At 36.9% G+C, this 20,129-nt stretch overlaps 1 protein-coding gene across 2 annotated transcripts in view; it reads right to left on the bottom strand.

Annotated features, from left to right (window-relative positions):
• Positions 1 to 20,129, bottom strand: part of ATP8B4 (ATPase phospholipid transporting 8B4 (putative)) — a 272,392-nt gene that overhangs the window by 108,865 nt on the left and 143,398 nt on the right. For both annotated transcript variants that reach the window (XR_004030436.1, XM_012507151.2), the window contains 3 exons: positions 14,952 to 15,040; positions 12,245 to 12,441; positions 5,180 to 5,388 (listed from right to left, as the gene is read on the bottom strand). Coding sequence is in view for 1 of the 2 variants with exons in the window: in XM_012507151.2 (XP_012362605.1) it covers positions 5,180 to 5,388; positions 12,245 to 12,441; positions 14,952 to 15,040 (495 nt within the window). In the remaining variant the exon portion in view is untranslated. The remainder of the gene's footprint in view (positions 1 to 5,179; positions 5,389 to 12,244; positions 12,442 to 14,951; positions 15,041 to 20,129) is intronic.

Raw genomic sequence — 20,129 nt, 5'->3', positions numbered from 1 at the left:
AGTGACCTGATGGAGCTGAAAAACACAGCACAAGAACTTTGTGAAGCACACACAAGAATCAATAGCTGAATCAATCAAGTGGAAGAAAGGATATCAGAGAGATTGAAGATCAACTTAATGAAATAAAGTATGAAGAAAAGATTAGAGAAAAAAGAATGAAATGGAATGAACAAAGCCTCCAAGAAATATGGGACTATGTGAAAAGACCAAACCTATGTTTCATTGGTGTACCTGAAAGTGATGGGGAGAATGGAACCAAGTTGGAAAACACTCTTCAGGATATCATCCAGGAGAACTTCCCCAACCTAGCAAGGCAGGCCAACATTCAAATTCAGAAGATACAGAGAACACCACAAAGATACCTCGAGAAGGGCAACTCCAAGACACATACTCATCAGATTCATCAAGGTTGAAATGAAGGAAAAAATGTTAAGCAAAGCCAAAGAAAAAGGTCAGGTTACCCACAAAGGGAAGCCCATCAGACAAACAGTGGATCTCTCTGCAGAAACTCTACAAGCCAGAAGAGAGTGAGGGTCAATATTCAACAGTCTTAAAGTAAAGAATTTTCAACCCAGAATTTCATATCCAGCCAAACTAAGCTTCATAAGCGAAGGAGAAATAAACTCCTTTACAGACAAGGAAATGTTGAGAGATTTTTGTCACCACCAGGCCTGCCTTACAAGAGCTCCTGAAAAAAGCACTAAATATGGAAAGGAAAAACCCGTACCAGCCACTGCAAAAACATACCAAATTGTAAAGACCGTCGACACTATGAAGAAACTGCATCAACTAACGGGCAAAATGACCAGCTAGCATCATAATGACAGGATCAAATTCACACATAACAATATTAACCTTAAATGTAAATGGGCTAAATGCCCCAATTAGAAGACACACTGGCAAATTGCATAAAGAGTCAAGACCCATTGGTGTCTGTATTCAGGAGGCCCACCTCATGTGCAAAGACACACATAGGCTCAAAATAAAGGGATGGAGGAATATTTACCAAACAAATGGAAAGCAAAAAAAAGCAGGGGTTGCAATCCTAGTCTCTGAAAAAACAGACTTTAAACCAACAAAGACCAAAAGAGACAAGGGCATTACATAATGGTAAAGGGATCAATGCAACAAGAAGAGTTAACTATCCTAAATATATATGCATCCAATACAGGAGCACCCAGATTCATAAAGCAAGTTCTTAGAGACCTACAAACAGACTTAGGCTCCCACACAATTATAGTGGGAGACTTTAACACCTCATTGTCAATATTAGACAGATCAATGAGACAGAAAATTAACAAGGATATTCAGCACTTGAACTCAACTCTGGACCAAGCAGACCTAATAGACATCTACAGAACTCTCCACCCCACATCAACAGAATATACATTCTTCTCAGCACCACACTGCATTTATTCTAAACCTGACCACATAATTGGAAGTAAAACACTCCTCAGCAAATGCAAAAGAATGGAAATCACAACAAACAGTCTCTTGGACAACAGTGCAATCAAAGTAGAACTCAGGGTTAAGAAACTCACTCAAAACCACACAACTACATGGAAACTGAACAACTTGCTCCTGAATGACTACTGGGTAAATAACGAAATAAAGGCAGAAATAAATAAGTTCTTTGAAACCAATGAGAACAAAGAAATGACGTACCAGAATCTCCGGGACACAGATAAAGCAGTGTTTAGAGGGAAATTTATAGCAATAAATGCCTACAGGGGAAAGATGGAAAGATCTAAAATTGACATCCTAACATCACAATTAAAATAACTAGGGAAGAAAGAGCAAACAAATTCAAAAGCTAGCAGAAGACAAGAAATAACTAAGATCAGAACAGAACGGAAGGAGATAGAGACACAAAAAACCCTTCAAAAAATCAATGAGTCCAGGAGCTGGTTTTTTGAAAAGATTAACAAAATAGACCACTAGCCAGAATAATAAAGAAGAAAAGAGAGAAGAATCAAATAGACACAATAAAAAATTATAAAGGAGATATCACCACTGATCTCACAGAAATAAAACTACCATGAGATAATACTATAAACACCTCTATGCAAATAAACTAGAAAATCTAGAAGAAATGGATACATTACTGGACAGATACAACCTCCCAAGACTAAACCAGGAAGAAGTAAAATCCCTGAATAGATCAATAACAAGTTCTGAAATTGAGGCAGTAATTAATAGCCTACCAACCAAAAAAAGCCCAAGGCCAGAGAGATTCACAGCTGAAATGTATCAGAAATACAAAGAGGAGCTGGTACCATTCCTTCTGAAACTATTCCAAACAACAGAAAAGGAGAAACTCCTCCCTAACTCATTTCATCAGGCCAGCCTCATCCTGATACCAAAACTGGGAAGAGACACAACAAAAAAAGAAAATTTCAGGCCAATATCCCTGATGAACATCGATGCGAAAATCCTCAATAAAATACTGGCAAACCAAATCCAGCAGCACGTCAAAAAGCTTATCCACCACGATCAAGTTGGCTTCATCCCTGGGATGTAAGGCTGGTTCAACATATGCAAATCAATAAATATAATCCATCACATAAACAGAACCAATGATAAAAACCACATGATTATCTCAACAGATGCAGAAAAGGCCTTTGATAAAATTCAACACTCCTTCATGCTAAAAACTCTCAATAAACTAGGTATTGATGGAATGTATCTCAAAATAATAAGAGCTATTTATGACAAACCCACAGCCAATATCATACTGAATGGGCAAAAGCTGGAAGCATTCCCTTTGAAAACCGGCACAAGACAAGGAAGCTCTCTCTCGCCACTTCTGTTCAACATAGCATTGGAAGTTCTGACCAGGGCAATCAGGCAAGAGAAAGAAATAAAAGGTATTCAGATAGGAAGAGAGGAAATCAAATTGTCTCTGTTTGCAGATGACATGATTGTATATTTAGAAAACACCATCGTCTCAGTCCCAAATCTCCTTAAACTGATAAGCAACTTCAGCAAAGTCTCAGGATACAAAATCAATGTGCAAAAATCACAAGCATTCCTATACACCAATAATAGACAAACAGAGAGCCAAATGATGAGTGAACTCCCATTCACAATAGCTACAAAGAGAATAAAATACCCAGAAACACAGCAAACAAGGAATCTGAAGGACCTTTTCAACGAGAGCTACAAACCACTGTTCTAGAACATGAGAGAGGACACAATGGGAAAACATCCCATGTTCATGGATAGGAAGAATCAATATTGTGAAAATGGCCATACTGTCCAAAGTAACTTACAGATTCAGTGCTATCCCCATCAAGCTACCATTGACTTTCTTCACAGAATTAGAAAAAACTACTTTAAATTTCATATGGAACCAAAAAAGAGCCCATATAGCCAAGACAATCCTAAGCAAAAAGAACAAAGCTGGAGGCATTACACTACCTGACTTCAAACTACACTACAAGGCTACAGCAACCAAAACACCATGGTACTGGTACCAAAATAGATATATAGACCAACTGGACAGAACAGAGGCCTCAGAAATAATGCTACACACCTACAACCACCTGATCTTTGACAAACCTGACAAAAACAAGCAATGGAGAAACGATTCCCTATTTAATAAATGGTGTTGGGAAAACTGGCTAGTCATATGCAGAAAACTGAAACTGGACCCCTTCCTTACACCTTATACAAAAATTAACTCAAGATGGATTAAAAACTTAAACATAAGACCTAAAACCATAAAAACCTAGAAGAAAACCTAGGCAATGCAATTCAGGACATAAGCATGGACAAAGACTTCATGACTAAAACACCAAAAGCAAGGGCAACAAAAGCCAAAATTGACAAATGGGACCTAATTAAACTAAAGAGCTTCTGCACAGCAAAAGAAACTATCATCAGAGTGAACAGGCAACCTACAAAATGGGAGAAAATATTTTCAATCTATCCATCTGACGAAGGACTAATAACCAGAATCGACAAGGAACTTAAACAAATTTACAAGATAAAAACAAACAACCCCATCAAAAACTGGGCAAAGGGTATGAACAGACACTTCTCAAAAGAAGACATTTATGTGGCCAGCAAACATATGAAAAAAAGCTCATCATCACTGGTCATTAGAGAAATGCAAATCAAAACCACAATGAGATACCATCTCAGGCCAGTTAGAATGGCAATCATTAAAAAGTCAGAAAACAACACATGCTGGAGAGGATGTGGAGAAATAGGAACACTTTTACACTGTTGGTGGGAATGTAAATTAGTTCAACCATTGTGGAAGACAGTGTGGCAATTCCTCAAGGATCTAGAACCAGAAATACCATTTGACCCAGCAATTCCATTACTGGGTATATACCAAAAGGATTACAAATCATTCTACTATAAAGACACATGCACACATATGTTTATTGCAGCACTATTCACAATAGCAAAGACTTGGAACCAACCCAAATGCTCATCAATGATAGACTGGATAAAGAAAATATGGCACATATACACCATGAAATACTATGCAGCCATAAAAAAGGATGAATTCATGTCCTTTGCAGAGACATGGATGAGGCTGGAAACCATCATTCTCAGCAAACTAACACAGGAACAGAAAATCAAACACCACATATTCTCACTTATAAGTGGGAGCTGAACAATGAGAATACATGGACACAGGGAGGGGAACGTCACACACCAGGGAGTGTTGGGATGTGGGAGGCTAGGGGAGGGATGGCATTAGGAGAAATACCTAATGTAGACGACGGGTTGATGGGTACAGCAAACCACCATGGTACATGTATACCTATGTAACAAACTTGCACATTCTGCACATGTATACCTATGTAACAAACTTGCACATTCTGCACACGTATCCCAGAACTTAAAGTATAATAATAATAAAAAAGAATCACACAGAGCACTGAAAGGAACTTCAGAGAGTATCATATCTAACCCTCTTCTCTATCCATGAATGGCAGTAAATCCAAAGTTTCATCTAAATTACTCGACATTTATCCAGTACATATTTAGGGAGAATTTATTGTCTGCCAAGCATACCAGCATCTATATGGTAGAAGCTGATGGTGCCCATATTAATAAGAAAGCCAGCGACTGTTTTGGATTTTTAAATTTTTTTTAATGGGGTCAGTTATTCAAGAAATTGTTAACAATATCGTTAAGAGAAAGGAACTGTTTCTCTTACCATAGATTCTCCCATTAATGGAACATCTTTTAAAGGTCATGATGTTTTGAGTGAGGGTACCCGTTTTGTCGGAGAAAATGTACTCAATCTGCCCCAGTTCCTCATTGAGCGTGGTCGTTCGAGCCTCTGCAGGTATTGCTTTTCGAGAATAATACATCTTCCGGTCCCAGTTTATAAAATAACTGTGTCCTAGACGAATTACTTCCACACTGTCATCCATTAAAATGGAAGAAAAAAGAAATGCTCCATTAATTTCAGAACATACAATATTTTGCCAAAATAAGAAGTCTGCCAAAGTCTTCAGGGGTTAGAGGAAAATGTGGATGCTCTGTCCCTAGGTCCCAGTGATCTTCAGAAGCTTCTCAACAGAGTCTGTTTATAAACCTTTCCAAGTCATTTCCCGCAACACCATAAAACAATAAGCCAGCTTAGGATAAAGCTTTAGGGCATGTTTCATGGTTTTCTACATTAAACAGGCCCAGTGGAGATTTTGTGTGTAGCTTATTATTTTTTGTCTCCTCCTATAAGATATGGCAGTGGTCCCCAACCTTTTGGTCACCAGGGACCAGTTTTGTGGAAGACACTTTTCCACAGATCAGGGGAAGGGGGATGGTTTCAGGATGATTCAAGCACATTACATTTAATGTGCACTTTATTTCTATTATTACACTGCAATATATAAACTGCTGTGCAGTTCACAATAGGGTTTGCACTCCTTTGAGAATCTAATGCTGCTGCCAATGATCTGACAGGAGGCAGAGCTCAGGTCTGTGGCCTGGGAGTTAGGGAACTCTGTGGTAGGGGAAACTAATGATTATTGAAGATGTTTGTCTTACGTCTGATCTAAAGAAATGTGCTATTGAGAACTTTCTCTCCAATACATTGTTTGATGTGGCTTCACTTTGTCAAAAGAGATAGAAAATAGTATTTCCATGAAGCAGAACCAAACCATAACAAATACTGAGTGAAAACAGGATGTGTCGTCATATCGCTCTTCCCATTTACCATGAAAAGAGTGTTGCATCACATTCTAATTACATTAATTATTATAATAATTATTAATATAATTCTGATTACATTCTAGTAATCATTTATGACTTCCCAGCTCTAGAAGCAGAATTTTTATGGCAAAGTGTATGAACTCTCTCAATGCTCAATGTCATACATAATGCCAAACTAATTTCCAAAAACATCATAGCAACATAAGTTTCTACCATCAGATTATTAAGAATTATCTTTCACCACATGCAAATTCAACAGGTATGTCACCACTGTTCACTGCATTTCTTATCAATGAGTTTAACGCTTTTTTCAAATGTTATTGGCCAGTGACATTTCTTCTTGGAACTATCTAATTGTATCTGCCTATTTTATTTTTCCTATTCTGATATCAGTGTATTTCTTAGTGATTTGTAATAATTCTATAGTTATTAAGTCTATTAATTCTGTCAAAAAACAATGCAAATATTTTATCCAATTTATCGTTTGTCTTTTTTTTTTTTTTTTTTTTTTTGAGATGGAGTTTCGCTCTTGTTGCCTAAGCTGGAGTGCAACGGTGCAATCTCGGCTCACCGCAACTTCCGCCTCCCTGGTTCAAGCAGTTCTCCTGCCTCAGCCTCCTGAGTAGCTGGGATTACAGGTATGCTCTACCATGCCCAGCTAATTTTTGTATTTTTAGTAGAGAAGGGGTTTCACCAAGTTGCTCAGGCTGGTCTCGAACTACTGCCCTCAGGTGATCCACCCACCTCGGCCTCCCAAAGTGCTGGGATTATAGGTGTGAGCCACCACACCAGGACACTTGTCCTTTTTTTTTTTTTTTTTTAGAGACAGGGTCTTGCTATGTTGCCCAGGTTGGCCTCAAATTCCTGAGCTCAAGCGATCCTCCCACCTCTGCCTCTAGAGTAGCTGGGACTGCATGCACCACCACAGCTGGCTGATTGTCTTTTCATTTTGTTTCTAGTTTTTCAATATGAGTTTTCTCTTTCTAAAGGATCAAACTTATCAAAAATTTATACTTTGTTTTTGTAGTTTTGTTTAGATATGTCTTCTCTATGCCAAGATTATATATACAGACATCTATATTTTTCTTTGTTTTTATTGATATTTTCCTTATTTAATTCCTTATCCCAATTGAAATTTATGATTGAAATTGAAAGTTTGATGTACACATGAGGAGCAAATTTCAAGTTTTCCAAACAAGAAGATTTTACATCACCATTTGTTGAACAATCAATCCTTTCCCCATTAAGCTGGAATGCTTTCTGTGTCACAAATGAATCATTTTACTCACTAGCATCTGATTTATGGATTTCAATTTTATTCACTGAAATGACACTTAATACATCTGTTGTTTTCATTATTGTAGCTTTATAATAACTGGCAATACACAGAAGAAACAAAATCACCTTTATTCTCTTCCTCTTCAAAAATTCTTAACTATAATCACCCATTTATTTTTCCTAATAGAATCAATGTATTCATCTAAGTAAACATTTGAATCAATGTATTAATTTTTCTACAAAATTTATTTGAGATTTTGATTAGGTCTGTGTTAAATTCTTAATTATTTGAAAAGAACTGATATTTTATAAACTTAAATACAACTTCAAGGAGAAGGTCAAATCTTTTCAGGAATTCCATTTTTAAAAGTACCTCAATTAGTAAGGAATTTTAGTTTAGTTTAGTTTTGCTTTTTCACATAGGTTCATACCATAGTCTTATAGATTTGTTCCTGAACATCACAGCTGTCCCTTGAATCCGTGGCGGATTGGTTACAGGACTCCCAATCTGAGGATGCTCAAGTCCCTTACATAAAATGGCAGAGCATTTGCATATAGCCTATCCATAACTTTTTGTATACTTTAAGTCATCTCTAGGTTACTTATAATACCTAATACAATGTAAATGCTATGTAAATAGTTGTTATACTGTATTGTTTAGAGAATAATGACAAGAAAAAACTCTGTACATGTTCAGTACAGACACAACCATCCTTTTTTTTCCCAAATATTTTCCATCTATGGTTGGTAGAGTCCATAGATACAAAACCCACGGATACAAAGAGCAGAAGGCAAAACTTTTTATTGATAGGATAAGTTTTTAAATTGTTGTTGTCCTAAAAGAAAGCTTTTAATTTTTTTAATGTTACTTTCATAATCAGACACAACCAAATTGCCCTACTGAAAGTTTTACAGATTATTCCTATGGATTGACTAGATTTATAATCATATTATTGTCTGTGTTCTTCCTTTCTAATAGGTTTATTTCATGTCTTATTTTATTCATGGATATTTCAGTTTCATGTCTTTGTAATTTAACAAGGATATCCAGAACAGTAGAAAATAGTTATGGTAATAGCAGGAACCATAGCTTATTTCTGATCTTAGTGGAAATTAATCCTTGGTTTTTCTCATCTGTAAAGTGAGAAAGTTGGGCTAGATGACACTCAAATCCTTTCTAGTTATAAATTCTATGCTTCAAGTTCTAAAAGTATATGACATACCTACGTTTCCCTCCCCAAAAGAGGTATGGTGCCAATTCATTTTTTAACTATTTGGATGGTAGCAGTTTTTTTCTCCCTAAAATTACACTGTGACTATGTAGAATGTGATATGATATTAAGATACATAACTCACACTCTTCGTTTATTTATATATTTTCATATATGGTTTACTCTTCTGCATCCCACCCCACCCCCACCCTCCATGTAAATTCCTTGCTAGCTGGTCTGATTCAGCTTTATTTTCCTTATTCCTTTCACTCAAAAAGGATTAGCACTTACAATGGGCAGGGGTAGTGTCTTGCCCATCAGAGGCAGTCAATCAGTGTTGAGTGTATGAATTTTAACTCTTTAGACTCTAATTTCACCAGTAGGGACATTAAGACTTAGAGAGAGAAAGTGACTAACCCAAGGTCACATCAATAATTAGCCACAGAGCCAAGACTAGAACTCAGGGATTTGGGAAAGCCAGTGCAGACCAGGCCTTAAGAATGGCATTATGAGGGTCACAATATAAATCATGAAGTTTTTTATTTATCTGAAAGTCTAATAGCTCCCTGTAATCTTAAACCAAAGTGAATGAAACACAATTTGATTGTTCTGTGTTATAGTATAATCCAATGGAAGTATTCAAAATTTATTCAAATTCCTAGAGCTTAAAAGTCTGAACAGAAAATGGCATCGTTTTTCTTTGGGAAAAGAGGATTCAGAAGAGTCACAGTGAACATTCAGCTCTTTCTTTTACAATAGCAGAGAAAAGGAGAAAAATATTCAGAGTTAACATCATCCAGCTGCTTAGTGTTTTCTGCCTGAATACTCAGAACAGAGCTTATAATTTCACCCAGTCTCGGTCAAAACAAGCAACATAGAAATGAATTCCTATTGCTTTGGAAAGAACACTCAAGAGCTAATTCCTTGGGAAAACAATGGCTGCATTTCTTAAGATTATGTATTTAAAAAAAAAAACTGTAGCTGGGTACACCTTAACACAACAGATAAACAAACTGACAACATAGAAATGTCCTACCAAAATAAGTGTCCTTTCCTCACCTGGAATTGTTAACCATTCAAAGTAAATACTGAACTTCTATCCTCAAGTGATATATGGCACTAATTTACTTTTTGTACATATTCTAAAGCCTAATAGAAGCTTTGGCAGAAGGTCTTCATCATTCCAGACAGAAATACCTGGGAGTTCTCTTTTTCTATGTCTCAATCTTTAGGACCAAGTAACCTGAAATTCCTTGGAATGCTTTTTCCCTCGAGTTAAGATCAGAATCACTGTACTTATTTGGTGAGAGAAAAGCTCTCATTTATCTTCATCAGCATGCCTAACTACAAGGACAGAACTCTAGACTCTTTTTTTTTTCTTTTGATTTCTTCACTGAGTAATAAATCATACATAGCTTGGGGATAGAGGAAAACACTGTCCCAACTCTCAGAAGACTTCTGCCCCTCGTTAGCTCACGATCCTGAGCAAATCCTCTCATCCCATTTTGAAAGCAGTTCAGCAAATCCTACTTCATAAGATTGGTGGGCAACATAAATGAGATAAAGTATGTGGAAGTGTAAAATATAAAAGGCTAAAAAAAGAGAAAAGCATTCACAGAGTTTTAAGGTATCATATTTTATGGTATATTATAGAACATCAGTAATTTTGAAAATTATAAGAAAGAATGCATAAGAAAGTAGTTTTTAAGTGATAAAGTGTTATGCTGATAGCAAATATATATTTATAATGTTATCTAAGGGTAAGGTGGTATTATTTAGAGGATAAAGTAACTCAGAAATTAATTCTTTTAATCCCCTTATTTTATGGGGAAGTACATATTTGACAAGCAAACTAAGGCACAGAGAAGCCAAGCACTTTCTCCAAGGTCACACAGCTATTAGTGGCAGTACCAAGACCAGAGACTGGGTTTGAACAATGATAAATACGTTTTCTGTCTAATGTACCATGGCACATTAGAAGTATAAGGAATGACAACCTGAGAATCTACCTTTGGTCTCTTAAAAAAAATCAATCTTTCAAATCATTAAATGAAAATGCCAATGTACTTCAAAGAAAGAATGTGTACAGAATATACTTCCTTCATGAGGACATACGAAACTGCACATGTGCAGATGGAAAGCCACCATGCACATTTATTATTCATTTAGGACACAAAGGAATGCTATAAAAGCTGACTGTAGCTCTTCCGGCAAAGAGCAGGATTTACTACAGACTTTATAATTGGATACAAGCACGAGAGGTCCTCAGAATCAAAGATGAGCCAGGAGGATACAGTTTAAATAGAGCCCTCTCTGACCACAGCTCCAGAGGGCCCAAAGCAATCTGTGGTATTGTGGCCACATGCCACTACTTCAAGTCAATTTCCCACAACTTGGCATTTCAGTTTCCTGACCACTATCCAAAACAAGGGTGGATTTTGTGCATTAAACTTCCCTTGCTTCATCATAACTAGGTTTTTGAAGAGAGATAAAAAGAGGTTCATAAAAATAAGTGGGGATTTAGAGCTGATGATTTTGTGTATTGTTAAAGTACTGATGATGAGAACTGTCAAACTACCAAGTCCCATCTTAGCTCCAATGTTTTGGTGACAGCCTGGCTCAGTCTTGTTAGGATTAGGATCAAAAATGTCCCAGGTACAGATTCTAGGGCCAATTTCTAAGCTTTATCAAATACACACACACACACACACACACACACACACACACACACACACACACACATACATGCATACACATGTATATAAAGAGGTGTGTGTGTGTGTGTGTACGTGTTCTGTTTGTGTGGGTAGAGACAGAGAGGCAAAAAGAGAGACCACCTTAGCTCTAATTTATGGGACCAAATCTAATCCTGACAGATCAAATTGTAGTAGAAGTTATAAATCATACTTCTTATCTTACAATGGACTAGCACCACCTACTATATTTTAACTCCTTTATGTACATACTTATAGTTACTAATATTAGGAAAAGCTAATATTCATTAAGCTTTTATAATGTGTCAGGAATTCTTAGAGCTTTATAGGCATGTATTCACTCCTCATACAATCCTATGAGGTAGAACTATTATTTTCTTCATTTTTAAAATGAGGGAACTGAGGCACTAGAAGACGAAGTTACTTGCCCAAATTTATGGAGCTAGTAAGTGGTAGAATAGGACCTGAATCCATGTATCTATAGAGCCAGTCTAGTGGCAAAGAGGCACCCTCTCTATAGATCTCCCAATGTTCTTCCTTTTCTTAAGCAAAATTAACCCAATTCTAATTGATCAGGTTACGTGAGATTATATTGTAGTCCATGTCTTACAAAGAAAAACATTTCTAAGAAACCAAATCAAATCAAGAAGAAAATTAACCGCATTTATTGTAATTTGAAAACATAAAAGTTAAACAGAGTAAACAGCTAAGCTGTCCCATTTGTAACAGATGTTGCAGATCATAAGCAGTTAAGAGCAAGGCATCTATTGCACTACTGAAATTTTAAAACAAACAAAAATGATTATTAGAAACAAAGGTTTCGATGAAATTATTTCATTAAAATATAAACTCTCATCTTACCTCACATATAAGGAAATGGGTACAACTGTATTGAGAATAATAATATATGACCAGAATGTTAAGAATCCGGAGAACACAGAGCTCTTCTCTCCTTCATTCCAAAAGAGGAAAGTTCTGAATTGGTCCCCAGTTTGACTCTCCCAGATTGAATTTCCTATTGCAAGAATAATTCCCAAGCATATCAGAAACCCAAAAATCTGAAATAAGATAGAAGTCTGGTTAAGGTTCACTTGAACCCAAAATTAGTTATATCAACATGATCTAATTATGCATCTAACTCCAAGAAACAGTCATTTGAAAAGCAAGTACACAAACCTCTTCTTACCATTAATCATATGAATAAAATTTCACATTTTTATGTCAGGAACTCAGCTAAATATTTGACATACATTTTCTCACTGAATTTGCCCATTGACTCTCTAAGATGGGAACAGTCATTATCCTCACTTTACAGTTTAAAAACAAAGTAAAATGGAAGCACAATAAAGACTATGTAACTTGTCTATGTTCACATAGTTAACAACTTCACATCCTCAATTTGTGGTAAGTACATATATTTAGGTGGCTTAATTAAAGGAGACTATATGCACTGATTTGCCCTGGATGGCCCCAGTTTACAGCTATTGTGGATGTAATAGTAATAATGTTGTATTTCACCTTCAAAGGTGTCCTGTTTGGATGATAAGTTATATGGCCACCCAAGGCATAAATGTAAAAGAAAATATCACTGATAAAGAACAGTTTCATACTAATCAAGTCTCTTGCCTATAGATCTGGCTGTACAATCGTTACTTGAGGTCAACAAGAAATATAAGGATAATTAAAATACTTCATGACATATACACTTTAACTTTTAGGATAAAAATGTGGGAAGCGACTTGAAAACCATTAGCAGACTCTTATGTGGTTATTAGTAGAAGTATTAGAAAAACACATATTTGTAGGTATAACAACTAGAGAGACAACAAGGTCAATCCACAGTGAGTCTAAAACCCTTCCTGGGAAAGGAAAGGTCACAAACTCAGTGAACATGGTTAAGACCTGAATTGAACAAGATGTTGTGGAGACTTTGTTCAGCTGAGTGTCACACTATGTTGGGAGCTGAGGCCAGCCAATGTTGAGGGAGGAGTAGGGCTAGAGAACAGAAATGGATTTTCCTCTATTTCCTTTTTCTTCCAAGAAAGAATATTCAGAAATTCTAGAGCTGCTTTTTTCTTTATTCCATAATATGGGCATGTAAGAATAGGTGTATAAGAAGAAAAGATTAGGAAAAGCCTGATTTAAAGTATATTAGAAAACCATGTATGAGAACAAAGTAGGACTGTGAATCCCCAAAATTCTATGACTTTGGTACCTATATTATAGTATCCTCTTTAATGGCTGAGACTACAAATTAATTAAGCATAATGACTTTAGAGCACTAAAATTTAATGTAAAATACATTAAATGCCATAATTTAAGAATTGATTTGGCTTATAACTCCCCAATGGATCATCCTATTTTCTAGTATGAAAGATTGGGTCAGTTTGCTCTGTGATGGGCAGACACACCCTGCATGCCCTGAAGTGGAGTCAGGGCTACTTAAATGAGAAATTCCTGAGGGCCAGAGGGGTGACAGGCCCTTATGGGCATGTCTTCTTGGCCTCATAGGCTCTGTATGAAGGTGACTGGTATTGCTGGAGAAAATCGCAGGTCTGCAGGTGACACAAAGTAAAACAGAGACTGGCCAATATTTTGTGCACAGCAAGTGCTGATTTCCTTCTTTCCTTATTCAGAGTCCAACTATTACATATCAGGTAAGCAAATACATATTGAGCTCAGATTCTTTATGATTGTGAGCCTGTGATAGGGTGCATGGGAAAACATGGTTCGAAGTCACAGTCTTTATATTTTAAAGTGGCTGTCTTCGAACTTTACCCCTATATAAGCAGACAAAGCAGTATTACACAAAGACTAGATATCATATCAATAGTATGAGGTAGCACAGGATTAACTGACAAAAGGATGGAATGTAACGAATATCTGAATGTTTTTGGTAAACAGGTAGTAGAGAAGATCATTTCAAAAGAATCAGAAGTAAAAAAAAATTCGTAAGAAAAAGATAATCATGAGCTAAGGAGGTTAGAAGCCTCTGTGAAGGAGAAGAACTGTGAGGTGGGGCTCAAAGGATTTATAACCAGAACCACCTACATAATTTGCAGGGTTCAGTGCAAAATGAAAATGTGGGACCTTCTGTTCTAAAAGTATTAAGAATTTCTAGATGACAACAGAAGTTCAATAAACCAAACATAAGGCCCTCTGAGTGTGGGGCCCTGTGTGGTTACACAGATCACACACCCATGAAGCCAGCCCTGCCCACCATAAGCTATGTATAGAGGATCTGAAAAAAAGTAAGACAACAAAAACACCAAACTGCCTTAAAAACTATGTTTGGTTTTCCAAAAACAAATCCCTGGGATATGGGGAATTTGCAAGACCATGAATACCTCCATAAACACTAACCTACCTCTCATGATAAATTATACCACTGGTTGAGAAATTAGCATAATCTAGAAAATAGAAGGCAGTGTAACTAAGCCTCAAATGCAAAATCCCCAAAAACAAACTCCACAAGGAGAATGTAGGCTTCTTAAAGAATTCCCAGCAAGATACAGTAAATATATTAAGATAACAATGACTAGTGATATTGCCTAGTTTTGTAACTTACCCATAGTACTAGAGTATTCATCAATCTATCAATGCTTGTCCTTTTAAACTTTGTCTTACCACTATTCTGCATTAGTTTAGTGTCAGGACCTGCAAAAACAAAAAAAAGTAAATAACTTTGAAATGATATGATTATGTATTCTCATTCTTATTATTGCTCATATCAAATGTCTCTGAAAGAAAAAAATATATTTTTCACAATAATTTAACTTTTGTTAAGAGCAAGGGCCATTAAGTTGTATATGATTCTCAACAATTATTAACAATAATCCTGGAAACTGCAAGAGATGTGATCTTCTCAGACCAGGATAAATACAGTCAGAACTTGTAGTTGAAAGGTTTAAGTAAAGCTATTTTTTCAAAGTCTATGCACGAATATGCTTCTAGTTTGACATAGTTAAAGATAACAAAGTCAACAAAAATGAGGAATAATTTGGAAATATTAAAAATTATGCAGCAACAAACACAATTCAGAACACTAAGGTAAAAAATGGAAAAATAAATCAAATTCTAGATCGTTTCCCAAAAAGATCTGAGGTCCCTTTGAAGGAGAAACTAGAATAGCCCCCCGAAATACATCAGCAAGTAATTTAAACCTTTATTGTGTATTGTATATTGCATGTATAAAATATGTAATTTTTATAAAGACAAGAACTGTCTTAAATGTTGTGTTAGATTTATTTCAGGTAATTACATTATCTCATGATAAGTACCTTGTTCCAGGAATTCTAAGAATATAATCAACTGCTTTAGAAGTGGGTTATTAGATGATGAACAAGTAAGAATATTGAAAAATATTGTTAAAGAAATTCCTTGTGGACAGAGAAAATGCTAAATAGAAGCAATTAAGTTTTAATTAAAGCTAGTTTCTCTAGTTGTTTCCTCTCCACATAGTCTTCTCATGATTTTCAATCCATAGAGCCATTTAATATAGGAGAAAAGGGGAAATTAAAGGAAGGAGAAAAGGGAGGCACACCCAAAATTATATACCACTCCAGAAGTCAGGGAAGGACAGGCACATCCTTAAAAGACTTTCCTTTATGTAAATGAAAAACAGAAGCAATAATTGAGGTTTCAGAACAATTCATTGTCTTAAGTTGGAAATTGTACCCCAGTGTCCTATTCCTAGCTACTGCTGTGTTTAGGCGACCACCCACATTTTCTCAGAATCATTTATTAAAATCATATGAACATTGAGGGTGGGAAATATTTATTTTATGGCAAAGATCACAAAGGCCAAACAGTCTGCAGCCATAGCACCCTGAACATACTTGATCTCATCTGATCTCAGAAGCTAAGCTAAGTAGGTCAGGCCTGGTTAGTACTTGAATGAGAGACTGCCTGGGGGTACTTGGTGCTGCAGGCTTTAAAAAAAAAAACAAAAACACACACATAAAGTTTGTGGTTGCTAAAAACAAACATGGAAAGACCAGTTAGGTGCTGAAAATGTACATTTCATTAGGCACACAAATGCACACAGACTAATAAGGAATCCTTTTTATGGATTGTTAAGCACCTATGTAAATATAACCACAAATGTTTATATGCATATCTCTTCTTCTCATTGTCAAAGATCCTGAAAGAATTTTCTACAATCAACAGCCTCCGTTTTCTTATCTCCCACTCACTACTCAGCCTAGTCTCTGGGCCAATCACAATACCAAAACAGATCTGGTGTTATCATCAATATCCTCCATAACTTCTTGACTATTCAGCAACCTTTGACACTGTTGACTATTCCATCTTTTTGAAACATACTCTTCCTTTAGCTTCCGTGTTATAATGTTCTCCTGCTTTCCTTCCTACCTCTTTGGTAGCTCCTTTCCTGTGTTCCATGATACTCACTCTCCCTTCCCTTTACCCAGCTACTAAAGACTGAGAATCCTTAAGTCTCAGGCATAGGTCACCTTATCCTCTTACTCAATCTACCTTCCCTGGGCAATCTCACCTAAGATCGTAGTTTTAAGACCAATAGTTTTAATAATATAGACAAGATGTGTATCCCCAGCTCATGCTGTTTCCCTGAGCTCTAAATCTATATATTTAAACCTACGTATTTTGTTGCCTGTATATTTCCACCTGGATTCTTCTAGGGCCTCTCAAGTGGCCCTTGTCCAATCTAGCTTACAATCTTCCTATCTCAGTGAGTATCATCACCATCCATCCAGTTGCGAAGGTTGGAAGAAACCTCAGCCATAGTTGATAACTTTATCATCCTCACCTTCAAGCCTGGTCATCAAAGCTTGTCAATTCAACTTTCTAAACTTTCTAAAAGCCTTCTGAATTTATCTACTTCCCTCTCCTTTCCTAATCTGAGGGGACCATCACCTCTCAACTGTAAAAACCTAGAAACTTTGTCTCCCTGCATCTATTCTGCCCCCAAAACTAACCAATATTTTTCCTCCTCCCCAGCCCCAGGACCTGCTGTCTATTTACAAACATTACAAACAGTGTTGGCAAGATTAAGCCTTTCACAATTAACACATATATACCCAACCTGTTTGAAAACTTACAATGGTGTCCCAAAGCTCTTAGGATAAAGACCAAAATTCTGGATACTGACCACAAGGCCCCTGCATGATCTAGCCCCTATCCATGTCTCCAGTCCCATATCCATCCCTATCCTCTGTGCTCTCCATACCCCATACTGGCCTTCTTTTTTGACCTCACTTTCCTTACTCCTGCCACAGGGCCTTGGCCATTGATATGATTTTGGCTTGAGATTAATGCCTCTTTCTCTCTCCTACCATACTGAAAATCATATGAGTGAAGGTACTGCATTTGTTTTTGTTCACATATTTATTTAATCCCCAATGAGTAAGTAGCATAATGCCCAGCATAGACATTTAATAAATAATTTGTAAGTAAATTAATTTTTAAGTAAATTAAGTTTTTGAACATCTACATTTCACCCATTATCTCAGCTAATGCTTACAACAAACTAACAAATTAGGTACTATTATCCTCAGTTCACTAATAATGAAACTGAGTTTAAAGAATTGAACTTGCCTGAGATTTCTCATCTAGTAAGTGTCAGAGCGAGAATTCGAACCTCGAAATAAGTAATTCTAAAGTTCTTGGTCTTTACTATTTTCTAAAACTATATGAAATAGTCAACCAATATTTAAGACTGTGTCTCATTCAGGATCCTAAAAGGAAATAGATGACACACTGAATGAAGATAATTGGAGGAAGGTTTATTTATAAAGGAACTCTTTACAAAAAGCATAGGTGGGATTATAGGGGAAACAAAAGGTTAGTGCATTAACCAAGGGCATGTAGCAATCAAGCTGTTTCTCCACCTGAGCCACAAGGGATGAAGGGAAGGAATGGCTACTGGACCCTAAGGGAAAGAGGTGATAGGAATTTGCAGCCCTTAGAGTAAGTGTGGCCTTCTGTTGATAGATCTGGCCAGCCTGAAGTTACCACACAAGAATGCAGCCTGGAGGAGTAAATACCTTGATCATAATCTCCTTTCTCCTTTTGATCTCTTCCTAGGGATCCCCGAGACAAAGCCCAACCAGAAGCAGAAGTACGAGGTAACCTATTAGTATAAACCACACAAGTAAGCCTCCTAGGGCAGAAAGAAGGGTAGAAAAAGGTGAGAGGAAATCTGGAGAGGCAAACAGAAGACATCTAGGACAAAAATGCAGTGTGCACTCAAGATGGTACAGACTTCTAGAGACTGTTTAAATGAATATAATTCCTGCCCTCAGAAACAAGATTTTCTCCTCTCTTGAGCATAAAGAAGGCATTACCAGGGAGGTGTAGCCTAGCTATTAATATATATTAGACCTTCATAAATTATAGGTTTGTAAAGCAAACCATATCTGTGTCATCTGTATTCCTTGCACAATTCCTAGTGGTAGGTATAACTAGAGTAATAACACAGAAAGAATACTTAATAATTCATTTTGGATTTTTTTTTTTTTTTTGAGACGAAGTCTCGCTCTGTTGCCCAGGCTGGAGTGCAGTGGAGCGATCTCGGCTCACTGCAAGCTCCACCTCCTGGGTTCACGCCATTCTCCTTCCTCAGCCTCCCGAGTAGCTGGGACTACAGGCGCCCACCAACACGCCCGGCTAATTTTTTGTATTTTTAGTAGAGACGGGGTTTCACCATGTTAGCCAGGATGGTCTCGATCTACTGACCTCGTGATCCACCCGCCTAAGCCTCCTAAAGTGCTGGGATTACAGGTGTGAGCCACCGTGCCCGGCAGATATTTTTCATTAGACCTAGGTGTTCACCTGGAACTAGTTCCCCAACTAAATGTCTTCAGACTTAGAGGTTTGTGACATCCATTTGTTCATCTCTAACACGGACGAAGCCAACCACTAATTCTTCTGTTTGCCAGCATTCTAATTAAGCTTTCTACTAACATTTGTGACCAGACTAAAGTCAATGCAGGCATGCTCTGCTTTACAAATATCCACTTGATAAGGTCCCCTGCAAGTGAACACCGTGGCCAAATCACAAAAGAAGGGGACGTTCCTCTCTCCCTGCTGCCTGCTGCCAAGGTCCAGAGAGCAGTAAGTTTTTCCAACTCTCAGCCTAGAGAGCAGGCTGGGTGCTCTGAATTAAATTTGAAAGAAGGGAGAAGCAGAAAACGAAGGAAAATAGCATTTGTCAAGCATCCTTTTCCGTATGCATTATGTCATTGAGCCTTTAAAATACACTCTAATGTACTCATTATTATCCCCATGTTACAGCAGAAAAAAACTAAAGCTTAGGAAGTTTAAGTAACCAAAGCTTACAGTCCTACAGCTGGTAAAATAATAATAACAATAAATAAAAAAATAATAAATCCAAACTCAGGTCTGCCCAATCCGAATTCTGTGAACTTTCTGTTACGCTTCCTTGGAAGGAGACCTATTCAACTTACCAACCAACTTCCTTGTTTTTTCAGAACATTTTCCCATAAAGAAACCTTACAAAGAAGAACTTGGCGTCTCAGTGGTTCACAACAGCTGCCCTAGCATGAAACCTTGTAGCTGAACTAGAGTCCTGAATTAGCCATTCCAAACAAGATCACAGAAATGCAAAGTTTGGGGCTATATCCCATCCACAGGATGAAGCACCTCCATCTCTGTGATGACAAGAAGCAAATCAGGAGGGTATTTCCCATCAGAAGACCACGAAATTTCCCCAACATTAAGTAGGAAGATAAAGGAATGTTCATAG

Source organism: Nomascus leucogenys, chromosome 6, assembly GCF_006542625.1.
Source record: "Nomascus leucogenys isolate Asia chromosome 6, Asia_NLE_v1, whole genome shotgun sequence".
Lineage (NCBI taxonomy): Eukaryota > Metazoa > Chordata > Mammalia > Primates > Hylobatidae > Nomascus > Nomascus leucogenys.
Note: the sequence above shows the minus strand (reverse complement) of the source record. Positions and strands in the feature narration are given on the sequence as shown.